The sequence below is a fragment of the Piliocolobus tephrosceles genome, chromosome 4 (assembly GCF_002776525.5).
Source record: "Piliocolobus tephrosceles isolate RC106 chromosome 4, ASM277652v3, whole genome shotgun sequence".
Taxonomy (NCBI): Eukaryota; Metazoa; Chordata; class Mammalia; order Primates; family Cercopithecidae; genus Piliocolobus; species Piliocolobus tephrosceles.
Window position 1 is genome coordinate 92,465,590 of NC_045437.1, and position 18,590 is coordinate 92,484,179.

The 18,590-nt window shown below is 38.3% G+C and overlaps 2 protein-coding genes across 6 annotated transcripts in view; one reads left to right on the forward strand and one right to left on the reverse strand.

Annotated features, from left to right (window-relative positions):
* Positions 1 to 1,338, reverse strand: part of TTC37 (tetratricopeptide repeat domain 37) — a 98,510-nt gene extending 97,172 nt beyond the window's left edge. The window contains exon 1 of the mRNA XM_026454252.1: positions 1,223 to 1,338. Coding sequence (XP_026310037.1) covers positions 1,223 to 1,294 — 72 coding nt within the window. The 5' untranslated portion in view covers positions 1,295 to 1,338. The remainder of the gene's footprint in view (positions 1 to 1,222) is intronic.
* A 22-nt stretch (positions 1,339 to 1,360) lies between these two features.
* Positions 1,361 to 18,590, forward strand: part of ARSK (arylsulfatase family member K) — a 58,810-nt gene continuing 41,580 nt past the window's right edge. For 4 of the 5 annotated variants that reach the window (XR_002731617.1, XM_023212172.1, XM_023212170.1 and 1 more), the window contains exons 1-3: positions 1,361 to 1,691; positions 11,831 to 11,960; positions 13,732 to 13,891. Coding sequence is in view for 4 of the 5 variants with exons in the window: in XM_023212172.1 (XP_023067940.1) it covers positions 1,566 to 1,691; positions 11,831 to 11,960; positions 13,732 to 13,891 (416 nt within the window). In the remaining variant the exon portion in view is untranslated. Of the gene's footprint in view, positions 1,692 to 4,764; positions 4,848 to 11,830; positions 11,961 to 13,731; positions 13,892 to 18,590 lie in introns of all 5 variants that reach the window. The other variant, XM_023212173.1, reaches the window with a different exon arrangement.

Sequence of the window (18,590 nt, forward strand, 5' to 3'; positions counted from 1 at the left end):
TAAAGACGAGGTTTCACCATGTTGGCCAGGCTGGTCTCAAACTCCTGACCTTAGGTGATCCGCCCGTCTCGGCCTCCCAAAGTGCTGGGATTACAGGCTTGAGCCACCGCGCCCAACACTGTTTACGTTTTTGCGTGACCCGCAGATCTTTATCACGCTGCTTGAGTAACAATTCTGCTACACTAACAGATAAACTCAGTAGACTGTCAAGAAATTTTGTAACTAACTGCAGACAGAGCATTTAGTGAGTTAAGGCACAGACTCTTCAATTTTCAGTCGTGCTCTGACTGGCTCCCTGTGTAAACTCAGGTCAGTCATTTAACCTCTCTAAGCCTGTTTTCCTATCTGCAATATGGTGAAAGTGAGGATCATGGTAAATATTCCATATAAAAGTACCTGGCATGCAGTAGATGCTCAGTAAATGCTTAGTGTAACGCTCAGCACCTAAGTGTCATGTGAGTATTAAATAAATCTGTTCCTTATTACAATTATCTTATGCCAAAAAAAACCTGCCAGATACTAGCATTCAGTTGAATTATGTTAAGTAAGTAGTACAACTCCTCTTTTTACTGTCAGAATATTAAAACTACTAGTGTGATGTGCAAATTATATACTCGAAACTAGATACTGAAATTAGAATTTGGCTTTGGGACAGAAATCTGCTTCTCCCAGAACTCTCCAAAGTAATTCAACAGTCAAAAGAGACCGGTTTTTCTTCTGCAGCAAAACAATGATATTCTGAACCTACGCCAACTAACCGAATACGTCGCAGAACCCATTTCCCCCTCCAGTTTCGCTTATCTCCTTTGCTCTCTGAAGGCAAGAACAGCTATGCTTTCCCCCGCCTACAGCCTGAAACTTCTTACTAGGCCCCGCTCCTCGTCCCATGCGAGCACAGTAAATCCTGACTACACAGGGTATGAGAAGCTATAAGATGAGACAGGCTAGAGATTTCCCTGGGAAGGTATTCGAGGGGCTCTAAGGTATTCACGGCGCACCTGAGGCGGTCCACCCAGAGGCCCCACAAGGAACCGCCCTATTGAATTTAAGCGACAGCCGCGCCGCCACCTCATCGCCGCCCAGTTCACGCTCTCGCCGAACACTCAGTCACGCTTGCGCGGCCCAAAACGAAAAGCCCCGGCCCCGATCCTTTCTTTCGCTAAGTACCATTTCAATCGCCTTTATGATCCCTTGTGCAAAAGCGACAGAGATCCGAACCCACCTGGGACAGATGCTCCTCTTCCACAAATGCCGAGTCTGCAATGAGAGCGCATGCGCCTTTCCCAGGAATCATTCACTTGACTGGAAGTGGCTGGGTTCTGATTTGCTCGGTATTTGATTAAAAAGCCTTAATGTGGGTAAAAGAGGGGATTTCTCTGTTGCGCATGTGTGCGCTCTCAGCCTGATGGGAGTTGTAGTTCTGCGGGTGAAGTCCGACGTTACTATCAAGAAACCAAACTGCAAGCTTTGGGAGTTGTTCGCTGTCCCTACCGTGCTCTGCTAGGGAGAGAACGCCAGAGGGAGGCGGCTGGCCCGGCGACAGGCTCTCAGAACCGCTACCAGCGATGCTACTGCTGTGTGTGTCGCTGGTCGCAGTCTCGGCGCTAGCGGTACAGGCCCCAGGAGCAGGGGAGCAGAGGCGGGGAGCAGCCAAAGCGCCCAACGTGGTGCTGGTCGTGAGCGACTCCTTTGTAAGTACCGCGAGGCAGAAGAGGGGCGCCCCGCTAGGGACCGGAGACCTCCCCGCCGCCGCCTGTGCTGCAAGCTTTGGGTAGCAGAACCTGAGACATTTTCAAACACCTTTCACCCCGATGCAAAGAAAAAAATACATTTTATGTGAGACCCCGTGTACTCACAATACACCACATACCTATGCAAGCATATAAAACAATAGTGAAATACTGAAAACATCTTTGCAGATTTTTTTTTTTTTTTAATACTGACCTCGATTCGCCAAATTATTTTACCACCACTAATGAACTTTCAGTCCATACCCCGGTTTGGTTTAATTGTGTGGTAAAATAACATTCTGCATCTCCATAAAAGCGTGTTAGCTTTCCAAAAGTCATTTCCCAGTTCACCTCAAGTTTGCAGGAATTCATGTTTGGGTGAGAAGTGAAGAAAGTTTATTTTTATTATCCAGGTTTGTGATAATCCTGTTAGTGCTGATTCAAATGGAATCGTTGGTATAACTTGATTCACTCCCCCGTGTTCCAGAAAAATTTTGCGTATGTGTGTGTGTTGGTAATGTGGCCGAATCCCAAACTTAAACAGTTTCTGAAACTTTCCCAAGCCAAAGGTGCTACTGTCAACCTTACCCGAGGCTTTTAGGATGATACGCGTTTTAAAAAGTGCTGCTTAGACAATTGTTTGGTTATTAATTGTAATATTAGTTTCTTATCACTCGGTGTTACTGTGGTCACACAGAGGTTGGTGTTAAGCATATCTGGCACTAAAGAGTGTTTGCAATCATATGTTGTATTCCCTTTCTCATAGATTAACCCGTGATGATTAAAATTGCATAGTCTGGATGTGCCCTTGAGATTTTTTGAAAATATTCAAGTTATCTTTGTGATTTAAACTTAGAGAATGGGCAGTACTGGAAATTGACTAGATGGCATTTTATTACAGAGTGCTCTTGTAATCAAAGGCAAATGAAGGAAGCAGGATTGTGCAGAGGAGAAGCTGAATTTTGTTGCTATCTTATGAATGACAGTTCTCAAACTAATATGGTGCTTCAGAGCTGCTTTCCAGTTGGAGTGAGGGGAACAGACCTTTCAACCTGCATGTTGGATGGCCACTGATTGTGGGCTGCTCCTAGAATGGGGCATGATGTTGGGCAAAGCAGCTGTCTTCAGCAGAGGCGATTGTTCATTCCTAAAAGGGAATCCGGATGTGGATCACAACATCCCAGAAACTTCCAAAGATGACTGAGATATTTACGTTTGTTACTTTTTTAGTATAGTATGAATGCATAGATTTTTCTATATTTGCTTACATTTTTGGCATTCACATACTTGTTAGTATTCAAACTGTCCTGTCTTTGGCCAGTGGAAGACCCTTCAGGTGGTTCTGAGTCCTTTTGACCCATCCCCATTAGTATTTGACAGCTTGCTTTAACAGAGTTCAGTGTCGACAATGCGTATTTCCTGCCCCATCCTGTGTTTAGAGACCACAATCTGAGTGTTAAGGTTTTCATTGCATCTAGACCTTTCCAGTGGACAAATCTAGAAAGTACATATATTTTAGAAAGAGAAAAATAAATTGTGAGATTATACTGGTACTTTCCATTCAAATTTAACATTATGAGTTTATTCTTTAATTTTTATACTTATATCTTTTTTGTCTTATGCCAAATACTTTGGTCTAAACACATTAATACAATTACTTATTTGCTTTTTCCAAACATGTAATATGTATATATCAATGTGTTTGAAAATAAGACAGTAATATTACTAGAAATAATGCTAGTCCTGAGTGGAGCTTACAGTTTCTTTGAAGTTTTTGTTTTATGTATATTCAACTGTATAGTAAAAAGATTGGTCTTTAAACTTAAAATAATTCCTCTCTCTATGATTATACCAGTTTGGTATGCTGTTAGATTCTTGACACTGATTTATCATTTCTAGAACTCTACAGGCTAAGATAGAGCAGTTGAGCAAATAATAATTGTAGGAAGAAGGTAGCACATTGGTTTTATGTTCAGGATAGCAACGCAAGAGCTTTGCACACCAACTCCCAAGAAAACAAGCAAAACAAATGAAAACACTTTTTTAAACTATACATAAAAACTATTAAATATTTGAAACATTTAAAGTGTCTGGAAATTGTCCTAAGGGCATACACCAAATGAAGAAACATTTATTTAAGAAAATCTACTAAAACTTGGTAATAATAGCAAGAAGAGTCTGTGGCAGTGAACTATGGCTTTGACAGAGGTTTCACTCACGTGGGTGTGGCCAAGAAGATAGGACTCCTTCTCCCCACAGCTCCCAGTCACTGGTTATCATATCTCACTAGAAGGGACAGGCTGTGAGGATTTCTCATCTTCTCCTAATCCAAGTTGGAGAGGTTAAGTTCCTAATGAATGCAGCTGAGAAGTTGAGGGCTCCCTTACTTCAGTCAGCCCCCACTTACAGGACAGAGACTTTATGCCAGGTGCAGAAGGTTGAGAATACTAGGGCTCTCGTTGCCCTGGCCCTAGCTCTATAGTAGGACAAAGGTTCCATATCAGGAAAGACAAGCTGAGAAGACCAAACAAGCTTCTGCAAAGCAAGCAGGATGGAGGAAATAATAAGGATTAGAGCAGAAATTAAGGAAACAGAGGATGGAAAAATAGTAGAGAAAATCAATGAGACAAAAAATTGGTTCTTAGACAAAATCAGCAAAATTGACAAACCTTAGCTATGCTGAACAAGAAAAAAGACAAAAGAGCTAGATTACTAAAATCATGAAAGAGAATGGATACATTACCTTAAGAAATAAAAGAATTACAAGGGAATACTTACATATAACAACTGTATATCATCAAATTAGATAACTTAAATGAAATGGACAAATTGCTAGGAAGGCAGAAACTACTGAAACTGACTCAAGAAGAAATAGGCAATCTGAATAGATCTATAAGAAGTAAAGAGAGTAAACTGGTAATTTTAAAACTACCAACAAAGAAAAGCACAGACCCAAACGGTTTCACTGATAAATTCTACCAAATACTTAAAGAATAATTAATGTTAATTCTTCATCTCCTCTTCCAAAAATTAGGAGAGAACACTTCCAAACTATAAGACCCGTTCAACCAGTCACAGTGGCTCACACCTGTAATCCCAGCACTTTGGGAGACCGAGGTGAGTGGATCACCTGAGATCAGGAGTTCGAGACCAGCCTGGGCAACATGGTGAAACCCCGTCTCTACTAAAAATACAAAAATTAGCCAGGTGTGGCAGGCACCTGTAATCCCAGTTACTCGGGAGGCTGAGGCAGGGAGAATTGCTTGAACCCAGGAGACAGAGGTACAGTGAGCCGAGACGTGCCATTGCACTCCAGTCTGGGCAACAGAGCAAGACTCCATCTCAAACAAACAAACAAATAAACAAAAAAAACAGTTTTTGCCTGATTCCAAAGCCAGGCATACATCATAAGGAAAGAAACCAACAGATCAGTATCCCTTAGGAATATAAGAGCAAAGATCTTCAACAAAATGGATTTGGCCCTCCATATTCACAGGTTCTGAATCCACAGATTCCACCAACCTCCGATAAAAATATATGGTATTTACAGGATGTGGAACTCACAGTACTTGACTTTTCCTATCCATGGGTTCCTCAGGACTGACTGTGGGACTTGAGCTCACAAAGATTTGGTATCCTAGGGAGGTATTGGAAACAATCCCCTGCAGATACCAAGGGACAAATGTACTAGGAAACCAAATTCATTATATAAGAAGGATTATTCATTACCAAGTGGGATTTATCTCCAAAATGTACAGTGAGTTTAATATCTGAAAATCAATTAATGTAATACATCATATTGACTGAATAAAGGACAAAACCCATGTGATCATCTCAATAGATGCAGAAAAAGCATTTGACAAGATTTAACAATCCTTATGCATTCAACTGGCTAGAAATAGAAGGGAACTAAAAGGCATCTACAAAAAAAAAGCCAGAACTTTACACTGAATGGTTAAAAGAAAAAAAAAATCAGTTTTCTGACTAAGATCAGGAAGAAGACAAGGATGTGTGTTCTCACCACTGCTATACAGCATTGTACTGGGGGTTCTAGCCACAGAATTAGGAAAAAGATTAAATAAAAGGCATTCATATTGGAAAGGAAGAAATAAAAGTATCTATACTTGCAGTAATGTTGTATATAGGATTCTACAGATCCACTACAAAACTAATGAACTAATAAATTAGTAAGGCTGTATACAAGATCAGTGTACAAAAATAAATTACATTTTATACACTTAATTGATTAATACACTTACAGTCAAATTAAGAAAACAGTTCCATTTAAAGTAACATCAGAATGGATGAAATACTTAAAATAAATCTAATCAAAGAAATGTAGTTCTTATACTCTGAAAACTACAAAACATTGTTGAAAGAAATAAAATGACATTTAAATAAATGAACAGACATCCCCTTTTCGTGGATCAGATTTAATATTGTTAATATAACAGTACTCACCAAATTGATGTACAGATTCAATTCAATGCCTGTCAAAATCCCTAGAACTTTTTTTTTTTTGCAGAGATGGAAAAACCCATCCTAAAATTCATATGGAAATTCAAGGGACCCAAAATAGCCAAAAATAAATCTTGAAATAAAAAGAACAAAGTTAAAAGACTTACACCTCCCAATTTTAAAGCTTATATCATAACCACACCGATCAATGTAGTATGTAATTGGCTTAAGGATAGATGACATACAGATTAATGGAATAGAATCTAAAGTCCAGAAATAAACTTCATGTTTATAGGAAATTGATTTTTCAACAAGGGTGCCAAGACCATTTAATAGGGAAAGAATGATCTTTTAAACAAATTACAAATTGTAGTAAAACTACAAAACTCTTACAACATAGGTGTAAGTCTTCGTGATTGTGGATTAGACAATTAAAACATGGGCAAAAGATTTTTTTTTTTTTTTTTTTTTTGATGGAGTCTCACTCTGTCACCCAGGCCAGAGTGCATTGGCATGATCTCAGCTCACTGCAACTTCCGTCTCCTGGGTTCAAGCCATTCTCCTGCCTCAGCCTCCCGAGTAGCTGGGACTACAGGCACATGCCACCACACCCAGATCTTTTTTTTTTTTTTTGTATTTTTAGTAGAGATGGGGTTTCACCATGTTAGCCAGGATGTTCTCAATCTCCTGACCTCAAGATACACCCGCCTAGGCCTCCCAAAGTGCTGGCATTACAGGCATGAGCCACCACACCCGGCCAAAAGATCTTAATAGACATTTCTTCATAGAAGATATGCAGATGACCAATAAGTACATGAAAAGATGCTCAACATCATTAATCATTAGGGAAATGTAAATCAAAACCACAGTGAGACACCAGTTACACCTACTGGGATGGTTATAATGGAAAAGACAATAACTAGAGTTGGCAACAATGTGGAGGAATTACAACCCATACACTGCTGGTAAGATCATGCAACCACTGGAAAACAGTTTGGCAGTTTCTCAAATGGTTAACCATAGAGTTGCCGTATAATCCAGCAATTTTACTCCTAGGTGTATATCCAAGGGAAATGAAAATATGAGTCTACACAAAAACTTATACATGAGTGTTCATAGCATTATAAATGTTCAGTATACATAATGGCCAAAAAGTATAAACAACCCAAATGCCCATCAATTGATAAATGGATAAATAAAATTTGGTAATATTATTCAATGATAAAAAAATATGGTACGTGCTACAATGTAGATGAAACCTGAAAAGATTATGCTAAGTGAAAGAAGCTAGTCACAAAGGACCACATATTATATGATTCCATTCATATGAAATGTCCAGAGAAAGCAAATATGTGGAGCCAGAAAGTAGGTTAGTGGTTTTCCAGGCTTCAGGCAAATAGAGAGTAATGGCTAAAGAGTGCAGAATATCTTTTGGGGATGATGAGAGCATTCTAAAAATTGACTATGGTAATGGTTGCACAGCTTTCTGAATATACTAAAAATCATTGAATTGTACACTTTAAATGGATGAGTTGTTTAGTGTGTGAATTATACCTTAATAATCCCATTTTTTAAAAAATAGAAAACATGCCAGGTACGGTGGCTCACACCTGTAATACCAGCACTTTGGGAAGCCAAGATGAGCATATCACCTGAGGTCAGAAGTTTGAGACCAGCCTGGCAACATGGTGAAACCGTATCTCTACTAAGAATACAAAAATTAGCCAGGCATGGTGGTGCGCACCTGTAATCCCAGCTACTTGGGAGGCTGAGGAAGGAAAATCGCTTGAACCCAGGTGTCGGAGGTTGCAGTGAGCCGAGATTGTGCCACTGGACTCCAGCCTTGGCGACAGGGTGAGTCTCTGACTCAAAAAAATAAATAAATAAAATTTTAAAAATTAAATAAATAAATAATAGAAAACAAGCATCTCTGCGTGGGTCCTAAAGGACATACGCATCTTCTGCATCCCCACTCCTACTCCTACCTCTACTCCCTGCCACTGCACCTGTATCAGTTTTAGTTTTGGTGAGGTTTCGGGAGTGGCGGGGGAGAGTAGGTACAGGAATGTTCACTACAGAGTCTAGTGAGAATCTCATTCAGTCTGATGAACAGATCTGGGAAGAACACTATAAGCAGTCTTGCCATGCTAACATGACAAATGAAAGTTGCTGTTACATCCTTTCATTAGGATGATGCATTCAAATCTAAACTTCTCTGATTCTGCATGGCCCATAACGATAAGGAACCAAGTACAAGCCATGGTTCAGAAGGAGCAATCAAAATCACAAGATCGTATCTACCAAAAGGCTCACCCACCCCAAGGGGGAAAAATGTGTGGAGCCATGAGAATTAATTAACAAGAGCAGAATGCAGCAACTAAAGGCAGTTGGTACCATTTCTGTCACTTTTGCAGAAAGCCAGTTAATGGGTCATTTTTATTTTTTTAATGCCCAATTTTGGAGTGCTTAATTTGTTTGAACTATAGAATGGCTTTGAGAAAATTGAAACGGGCTATTAGTAAATTATAGAAGTTATCCCAAAAGCAATTCTGCAAGATTTTCTCTCCCAACTAAATTTGACAGAACTGTGTTTTCACTTGGCTATCCATTGTAAACCACATTAACATAATATGGAAAACTTACTTTCTCTGTTTTTCATCAACCAGCTGTGTTAAGATGCCTTTCAGTTCAAAATGAAATATTCTATGGACCGTCTCCCATTGATACCATTATCAGCAGTACTGGTAGTAGCCTAGTTTTTAAGTGATTCGTTAGTGTGTAAAAACTACGTGAAGTCAAAATCCAAAACTTCTAGAAAATTTTTAAATATTTTCTCTATTAACATTTTGGTCTTCGTTTAGAGTATTATTGATACTTTTCACATTGAGAATATGTATATCATAATTTAAATATTTCTTAGGAACCAAATTTTGCTATTGATATGCTTAATCCAATTTATTAAACTTTACAAAAATATACTGTTGAATTTTGAGCATAAATTTGTCTTCCTTTTTAAATTGAACAAACCTCTAGATTAGAGATTCATTTCATTTCATTCACTAAATATTTGCATCCCACTCGCTGCCTTATATACATCTCAGACATAGATCACCTTTCACTGATGGAATTGTTGGGAACTTTCCCACATGAGGGCAGTCACCCCCTCCCTTTCTGGTTATCTCTGCTACTATATTTCAAAGAGTCCTGCTTTCCAGACTGCTTTTGATACAGATGATGTCCCTGTACTAGTCATAGAAATGAATCAAGAAATCACTAACATGGATTTTAATCTGACATATTAGTTATTGATATGCTGCAGTAGTCATTTGCAGTGGTCGTTACACCAATTTGAACCTAGCCTGCAGGACTTGGAGTCCAAATCCCAATATCTGAGTTATATAGCACCTTTAAGACAGTTCTTCTACCTTGTGACCTCCTGCTCCATCCCCCAACCAGGTAAGCCTGGGTTGTCTGGATTCTAGGCAGTGGCCACAAATTGTTATCTCCCCATGTCCAAAAGATTGTAAGCATAAGACATATAGACATTTGGAATTTGTGAGGATAAATTTCTGAGAATTTGAATTTAAGGGCTTAAAGAAATTCTCATGAGGGAGGGCTATGCACCTTTTTTTAAATTTTGAGATGGAGTCTCGCTCTGTCACTCATGCTGGAGGGCAGTGGTGCCATCTCAGCTCACTGCAACCTCTGCTTCCCGCATTCAAGTGATTCTCTTGCCTCAGCCTCCCGCATAGCTGGGATCACAGGCACCCGCCACCACGCCTAGCTAATTTTTGTATTTTTCTTAGAGACAAGGTTTCACCATGTTGGCCTGATTGGCCTTGAACTCCTGACCTCAAGTGATCTGCCTGCCTCGGCCTCCCAAAGCGCTGGGATTACAGGCATGAGCCACTGTGCCTGGCCGCTATGTACTTTTGTCTTTGGCTTTCTAGCTCATCATTGAGGAAATCCATAGTTATTTGCTTAGCATTCAGTGATTACTCTTGCTGGAAGTGGTAATTTATTTTGACATAAGACATGCGTAATTTTCTCCATCTTAAAAAAAAGAACTGACTTTAATCCCACATTTTCTTCCAGCTAACACACCATTCTCTAACATTGATCCCGTTTTTCTGTTTCGCTTTGCAAAATAACTTCTTAGAAGAGCTTTTCTTTTTTCCCCCTGCTGCCTCACTTTCCTGCCTCCCATTCCTTCCCCTTTCCAGTTTAGCTATTCATCTTTACCACCCATTGAAAGTGCTCTTGTCAAGGTCACAAGCTGTCTCCATGCTGCCAATTCCAATGTGCATTTTCTGGCCTCATTTCAGGTGCGTTCGCAACGCAGCAGATGTTACCTCTTTCTTGGCACACTGTCTTCTCTCAGCTGTAATGGCACTCGGTCTCCTCACATCTTCCTCCCTTGGCCATTCTTTCTCAGTTTCCCATGCTGCTTTCCCCTCTTATTTGGGACTCCTTACAACTTCTTCTAGACCCTTTTCTTTCCCCTCCTTTCCCTCTCTCACTAAAAGGTTTTATTTAGTCTCACAGTTTTCAAAACCATGAATATGTTAAATACTTCCAAGTTTTATTTCACCAAGATAGACTTCTCTCAACTCCAGATTCCTGTTTGTATCCAACAGCCTACTTTATGTCTCTATTTAGGAATCTCAGCTATCCCAAGGGTTTAGATATATTATGTATTTTGGGTTGGCTCATGTTTTAAACTGGAATTTACTTATACTTATGTTGAAAACATATAATAGAACTCCAGGACTGGAATATTCTTTTTTCTGTTCTTGATCTTTACCAAGGTGAGTTCTTCAATTCCCAGTTCATCTCCAAAATGCATATCTCCAGCCCAAACATCTCCTAATCTTCAGACTCATTTATCAAGCTGCCTAATTTTTTTTTGTAGAAACAAGGTCTCCCTATGTTGCCCAGGCTAGTCTTGACCTCTGAGCTCAAGCCATCCTCCCACCTCAGCCTCCCAAAGTGCTGGGATTACAGGCATGAGCCACCACACCCCCACCCCAGCTGCCTAATTGATATCACCACTTCCATCTCACAGATACCTCAAACTTTGTGTGTCCCTTAAATTCTTTGAATAGCTGGATCCTGCTCATTCTTTAGGTCTCATACATCCCAGAGAAGACTTCCCTGTCCAGACTGTCTAACGTAGGTCTCTCTTGTCCTGCTGTATCTCAGATTTTTTTTTCAAAGCATATATCATAATTTGTAATTATTCATGGTTTATTTGCCAATATACTTTTTGCCTCTCCCACTAGACTGTAAGCTTCATGGGGCCTAGGACTCTGTTTTATTCACCATTGCATCCTCAGATTTTGCACAGTGCCTGGCACATAGTTAAGTATTCAATAAATACTTAGTTCATCATCCCCCAAAAGAACGTTCTAGAAAGTCCTTTATTTACTGTATTCAAATGAATCCAAGCGTAACACTGCATTGAATTCTAGATATTTATGTACCAGATACTGGGAACACTCTCTATACTTGTTTTGTTTTTATCTTTGGAGGATTCTTAAAATCATATTGAAGTCTTCTACTATTGTAAATTTTATGGTTAAAGAAAATAATTTTCTTCTTTGGTAATGCAGTCAATGCTAATTAAATTTCCTTATTTCCAGGATGGAAGGTTAACATTTCATCCAGGAAGTCAGGTAGTGAAACTTCCTTTTATCAACTTTATGAAGGCACGTGGGACTTCCTTCCTAAATGCCTACACAAACTCTCCAATTTGTTGCCCATCACGTGCAGGTATGAACATCCTTAATATGAATGGGAGAAAGTGGCTACACACTGAAGCTATATTCACAGTTTAAAAGATTATACCTAAAAGTAGAATAGTTATATTTGGCTTCAATAAAATTGTTTTAATATAAAAGATGTGCATTTTAAGGTATATATTGGCTATTGGGCGTGTTCAAATTGTATTTTTAAAGAGTAGGAATTTTTATCATTTAGAATGGTGTCTGGTTTATGTGTTACCATTTTATTTCCTTGTGACCAGGGACTAAGAATCTCTTGACCATCCAAGAAAATGAGAGAATACGCATATTTCCTAGAAGAGTTCTGTTTCCAGGGAAATTTTTCAGTAACAGTATAGGTAATTGGGAGGACTGCTATGAACATTAGAGTATACCATAAAGTAGTTACAACTTATATTTAGATTTACCTGAATTTTTTCTTATTATTTCAGATTACATACTTTACCTCTTTCTTTCAGTTTCAATTCACTTTTATCCCAAGTCAAATTGTTCACTTTTATTACAATAATTTAACAAATAGACATAGTTTTATTGGCAGAATGTCAGTGACATTAAGCCATGAATAATTAACAAATAGGAAAAAACTGCCATTTTTATAAATTCTATCTATTGTCTGATAGTTGTTTTCCTTTTCCCCTGTCTTCTGGTTTATGATTGTTGCCTTGGAACCCATAAATGGCACTCAGTGATTTGGTTTGTCTGTAAATGAGATGATTTTCTCTGTGATTTGAGTATAACTTCTCTTTCACCTATATTTTCAACACTAACAACTCTATTATTACCAGTGATTAATAGAAAACTAAACTATATTGTAAATGATATTTCAATAATGAAGGACCAGGCATATTAAAAAACAGTTTTGTTAACTGTAAAGTAGAATGAGCAGTGGGCTAGGGTGAGACAATGACCTGGATGCGAATCCTCAAGCAGGTCACTCAGTCTTCTTATCGGCAAATTACTGTGTATACTGTGTACCTCACAGGGTTGTTCTGAGCATCACATTAAATAATGAATGAGAAAGTGGCCAATGAACCCTAGATGTCTCAAAATGTCAGATGTTGTTTTTCCTGGAAGAAGTATATTTTGAAGAGTAAGCAAGGTTAAATAATTTGTCAAAGACTACTCAGTAACTGGTGTTATTGGGATTCAAACCCAGGTAATCGCCCATCCCAGCTCTCAGAAAACATCTTGCTAGATGAAAACAGAAAGCTTATTCTAACTTTCTATTTATGTACACAGAAATAGGAAAAGGAAAATAAGTATTGATTGAATAAACAATCATAGTTGTAGAAAATGAGAGATAAGGCATAGCACACTTACATTTTTTGTGGAAAGCCAGCAAAAGGACAGGGAATAAGGGAAGATCCTTAAGGATATTGGGGAAATGAGATCTGTACTTCAATTGTCTGATTTAGAAAATTAACTAATAAATACTTAGGGATTATTTTTGTGATTGAAAGAGGCCTCTAGTCACACATGCTTTTATATTTAATTCCAGCTGTATTTACCTTGAGTAACTTAACCACTAAGCATTAGTCAACTCATCTGTAAAATGGAAATAGTAACTCCCGACAGAGTATCTCCCTGATGAAATGAGGTAACAATCAGAAATATTTGGTAAAGCACCTAATCTGGGTACGTTTTATTGCAGAGCATGAGCTCTACACTAGTGGACTGCTCTCTCAGAGTAATTGCCCTAATAGTTAAATTGTTAAGCTTTACCTTAATCCCAATTCCTTTTTTTTCTTTTTTCCTCTCAGCAATGTGGAGTGGACTCTTCACTCACTTAACAGAATCTTGGAATAATTTTAAGGGTCTAGATCCAAATTATACAACATGGATGGATGTCATGGAGAGGCATGGCTACCGAACACAGAAATTCGGGAAACTGGACTATACTTCAGGACATCACTCCATTAGGTAAAAAATGAAACAAAAATAATCTTCATGGACTGTCCTCTACCATAGTGTGTACATGTGCTCTTTTTTACTTTAACTTTTTTATTTTTCCACAAAGGTGAAAGTAAATATCTTAATCCCTTCATTGTGTTAATTAGGCTGAAATTTTAGCTTTCTTTCATCTTCCTAAAACATTAAAATGGCTAATATACTAGTCATTTTGTTTTTCTTAAACATTAAAGGTCTATAAATAGTGTTTGTAAAGTTGTTTAGTCCATGCTTTATTTTCATTGAATTTCTTTTAATGGCTACTGTATTATTAATTTTAAAATCTGTTTTTAAAACCATAGCCTTCTTGTCGCTTTCCTTGGTCAGTTCTCTCTAACTTGCGTCTATTGTAACTTGGTTTATCTTTCATTTTACTAAGTCCTCAAAAACCAGGCAGCTAAGCATAGTGGTTAAGAGTAGAGGTCAAGAATCAGATTGCCTACTTTTGAATTATAGTTTCTGTTTACTACTAGCATTGTAGTAGTCTGATCTTGGACACATTGTCTAAATGTTGACACTGTACTTTAATTTCTTTGCTGTGAGGATTAAATGTATCAATAAGTTCAGCAAAGAGCTAACATAGGAGACCTGAGACTGCTCTGCTTAGAAAGGCTTGCTTGGAAGGTTGGCCCCTGTCTAGCATCTGGGAACTTGGATTTCTGGAGTATTCCCACTATTCCTTAACTGATAAGCGTGGCCTATTGTGTGCCTGGAGCATTTGTACATTGCGGTTTATGCCGAATATCAGCTTTCCTTCCAGGAGTCTGGAATTTTGGTATGTGCTAAGTGGAGGGCGCTTATATAATCAGCACCGCCTCCTAAAAAACTTGGGTACTGATTCTCTAATGAGCAGAAACAGCACTTCACATGTGTTGTCGCAATTTGATGGTGGAAGAATTATGTCCTCTGTGACTCCATCTGGACGCTTGTGCCTAGTTTCTTCTGGACTTCACCCTAAGCACCTTTTCCCTTTGCTGATTTCGCTGTGTATCCTTTTATGTGATAAACTATAGCCATGAGTGCAGCTATAGTCTGAATCCTGCAATTCCTCCCACTGAACTTCGGTGTGATCTTGGGATCCCCCAACACTTGTGGCCCCCAACACAAATACATATTGGGGATTAGAGTGCCTCTTTCTTACCTAGGCAAGTGCTAATTGAGGGTTATTGGTAATGGTTGTTGTGATGATGACGATGATACAAATGATGATGATAAATAATAGTAAGAAAAATTAAGTTAACAAAAATAGTGATGAATGTAGTGAGTTGAATAATGTTCCCCCAAATTTTGTAACCACCTAGAAAGAACTTCAGAATGTGATCTTATTGGAAAATAGACCCTATTTGCACATGTAATTAGTAAGGATCTCCAGATGAAATCATGACTGCTGTCCTTACTAGAAGAGGAACAAGGACATAGGCACACACAGAAGAAAACAATGTGAAGACGGAGGCAGAGATAGTAGTGATGCAGCTACAAGCCAAAGAATGAAAGATTGCCAGGGGTCACCATAAGTTAGGAAGAGGCAAGGAAAAATTCTGCCAGAGCCTTCAGAGGGAATGTGTCTCTGCTGACACCTTGATTTTAGACTTATAACTTCCAGGACTGTGGGAGAACAGGTTCCTGTTGTTTTAAGCCACACAGTTTGTAATAATTTATTCTGACAGTTCTAGGAGATGAATACCATGAGTTTTGGGTAAACAGATACTAAAATAATCTAAAATAATCTGAACATTAAAATTGATTTCTTAGTTACTGTTTAATTTCTTTCCTTTTCTGTCCTCCAAAATCTAAAAGATGGCAGTACAGGAAACGCAGAAGCAATCCTGACATTGCTATTCTTTACTCTGTCTTCTAATGCATGGCCACATGTAGTCAGTTCTGCTTCTGAATTATTTCTCCAACTTACTCACTTCTCACTCTCTCCACCAAGCTACTGTCATCTCTTGCCTAAACTATCAAAATAGGCTTCTACCTGGACTCTTCGTACTCTATCTGACCCATTTTCTATAGGCAACTGGAATGATCTTTCTTAGATGTATGTCTGATTACATGACACACTTGCTTAAAATCTTTCAATGGTTTTTCTCTTCAGGTTAGTTAAAATCCCAAATCCACATCATGATTTATGAGACCCTACATGATCTAGCCCCTGCCTACCTCCAGTCTCATTTCATAACACTCTATCTATCCCTCAGTATGCACCTGGTCTTTTAAAACTTTCCTTAATATGCTTTTTACTACATCTGGACTATTGCATGAGCTAGTTTCTCTGTGCAAAATCCTGTTCCCCTACTCTGCCCTGCTAATATCAGAAAGAAAGGGAGGGAGAGGAAGTACATGTAGGAGGAGGAGCACAGCTTTGTGTCCATCAGAGCAGTCAGATACCCAGCTTCCCTGCTTACCATCCTTGTAACCTTGGGCAAGTTACTTGATATTGAGTGTCAGTGTTCTGTAAATTATCTGTCAGAATTATGATTCCTACCTCGTTGGATGACTGTGTTTTGTATGAGTTAAAAGATACTATACAAGGAGTAAGCAGAATAATATAAAATATTTAACAGTGCCTGGCACAGAGTAAGCATTTAGTCAGTGGAAAGATTATTATATAAAAATAGCTTAACCAGAATTGCAGTCTAACATTTATATAACCATCTTTTTTTTTTTTTTTTTTTTTTTTTGAGACAGAGTCTCACTCTGTCGCCCATGCTGGAGTGCAATAGCTTGATCTCGGCTCGCTGCAAGCTCCGCCTCCCAGGTTCCAGCGATTCTCCTGCCTCAGCCTCCTGAGTAGCTGGGATCATAGGCGTGCACCACCACGCCCAGCTAATTTTTGTATTTTCAGTAGAGACAAGGTTTCACCATGTTGGTCAGGCTGTTCTCGAACTCCTGACCTCATGATCTGCCTGCTTCTGCCTCCCAAATTGCTGGGATTACAGCTGTGAGCCACTGCACCCAGCCATAACCATCATTTTTCTAAAGTGCTTTGCATTACTAGTTACTTTATGGAGTTTCACAACTTTCTCTTTAAAATCTTTCTCCTTTTTAGAATACAAGCTTAATCTAAAGTAAGATACAACTGTTTATAATAAAATAAATCTAAGATTGAATGCCATATATCCCCTATAACTTTTATTCTTCTATGTGACACAGTTAAAATATGACCTGACTTTTATTCCGCAGCAGGATAATTATCCATGCAGAGCAAGGACCTTATCTCTTCTTCTCTGCTTTATTCCCAGTTGCCAGCATAGCACCAGTACATTGTAGGTTCACAATTAAATTTTTGATGAATGAATGAATGAAAAAGTTATTTTGAAGTATGTACAGTTTATTATTTGGTAAACATTGATATTCTGTGTAATGCAGGATCATATCACTTGTTCATTATTAGTATTTTTTATATATCTACAATAGAGGATATCCTGTTTTTAAGTTTTTTTTAATTTTAAAATACTAATATTTAGGAGTTCTTTCTTTGTCGTGTGAAATTCTAAAATTAGTAGAGGAAAAAAACCACTTAGATGTTGATATTTGGTGTCAAAGATGGTTTTCAGTGCAATACTTTCTTAAAGCTTATTTTCATTTACTCACACTCTCATCAGAGCTTAGGAAATTGAAATAAGCCACCAGGAGTATTTTTATGAGCACTGTATATATGCACACAGACATTTGGCTGAGAAGTAAGTCAAGGTTGCTATTAATAGCATGTCTGAAGGTTATATGAATTATAGCACATTATTTTTCAGTGTAAGCTTAAAAATGGGTCTCAGAACAAAACATGGTCTCTCAATATCAAATTTCATAAATAGGAACATTCAATCTTGTTGATAGACTTTCAAAATCAAAATGCAAGTTATTATAACTCTTTATTACTGAAATTGGCCATTTTTGAACCTGCTTATATTTTCAGCCAGAATTACAGGTTTCTTTATTATTATAATACTTCTGTCTGTCTTTTTTAGGCATCAGTGATGCTTCCTTCTTGTACCAGTTTAGGAACACTAATTTAAGTAAGTGTCCCTTATTATATATGACACACCACACCATACTAGGATCCCTATGGGCTGCACGGTTGTTTCATCTGGACAGTTGTTAAAGAGATACTGGTAGTATTACTCATAAAAATGCCATTTACTGATGATGATAAGACCTTCAGCAAGTTATTTATCTACTTAGAATCCCAGTTTAGTCCATTGAGCTTTCACTAGGTGACCTTAAAAGTTCTTCTACTCTGCAATTCTATAACTCCAATGGAGTACAGTTAAGTGGTTTCTAAATTTCTGATACTCATCTGTCCCTTCACATTGTATGTATTGAGTTGTAACAGGTTTAAGTTCAAATTTGCTGTCTTCTTATCAGTTGAAAGAAAACATTTGTATTTAATTCATAGGGTATTTTGATTATTTTTGCTTTCAGTTAAATTTTGTTGCCTATATATTCCCAATATCTAAAGTAGTGGTTTTCAACTGAGGGCAGTCACCCCTCCCCTCACCCCACATGCACCCACCTCCACCTCTTGGCTGCCAAGAAGACATTTGACCATGTCTGGAGACATTTTTGGTTGATAACACCAGGGTTATTTTGCTGGTATCTGGTGGGTAGAGGCCAAGGTTGCTGCTCAGCAGTCTATAATGCACAAAACAGCCCCTTCCCTCATAAAGAATGATCA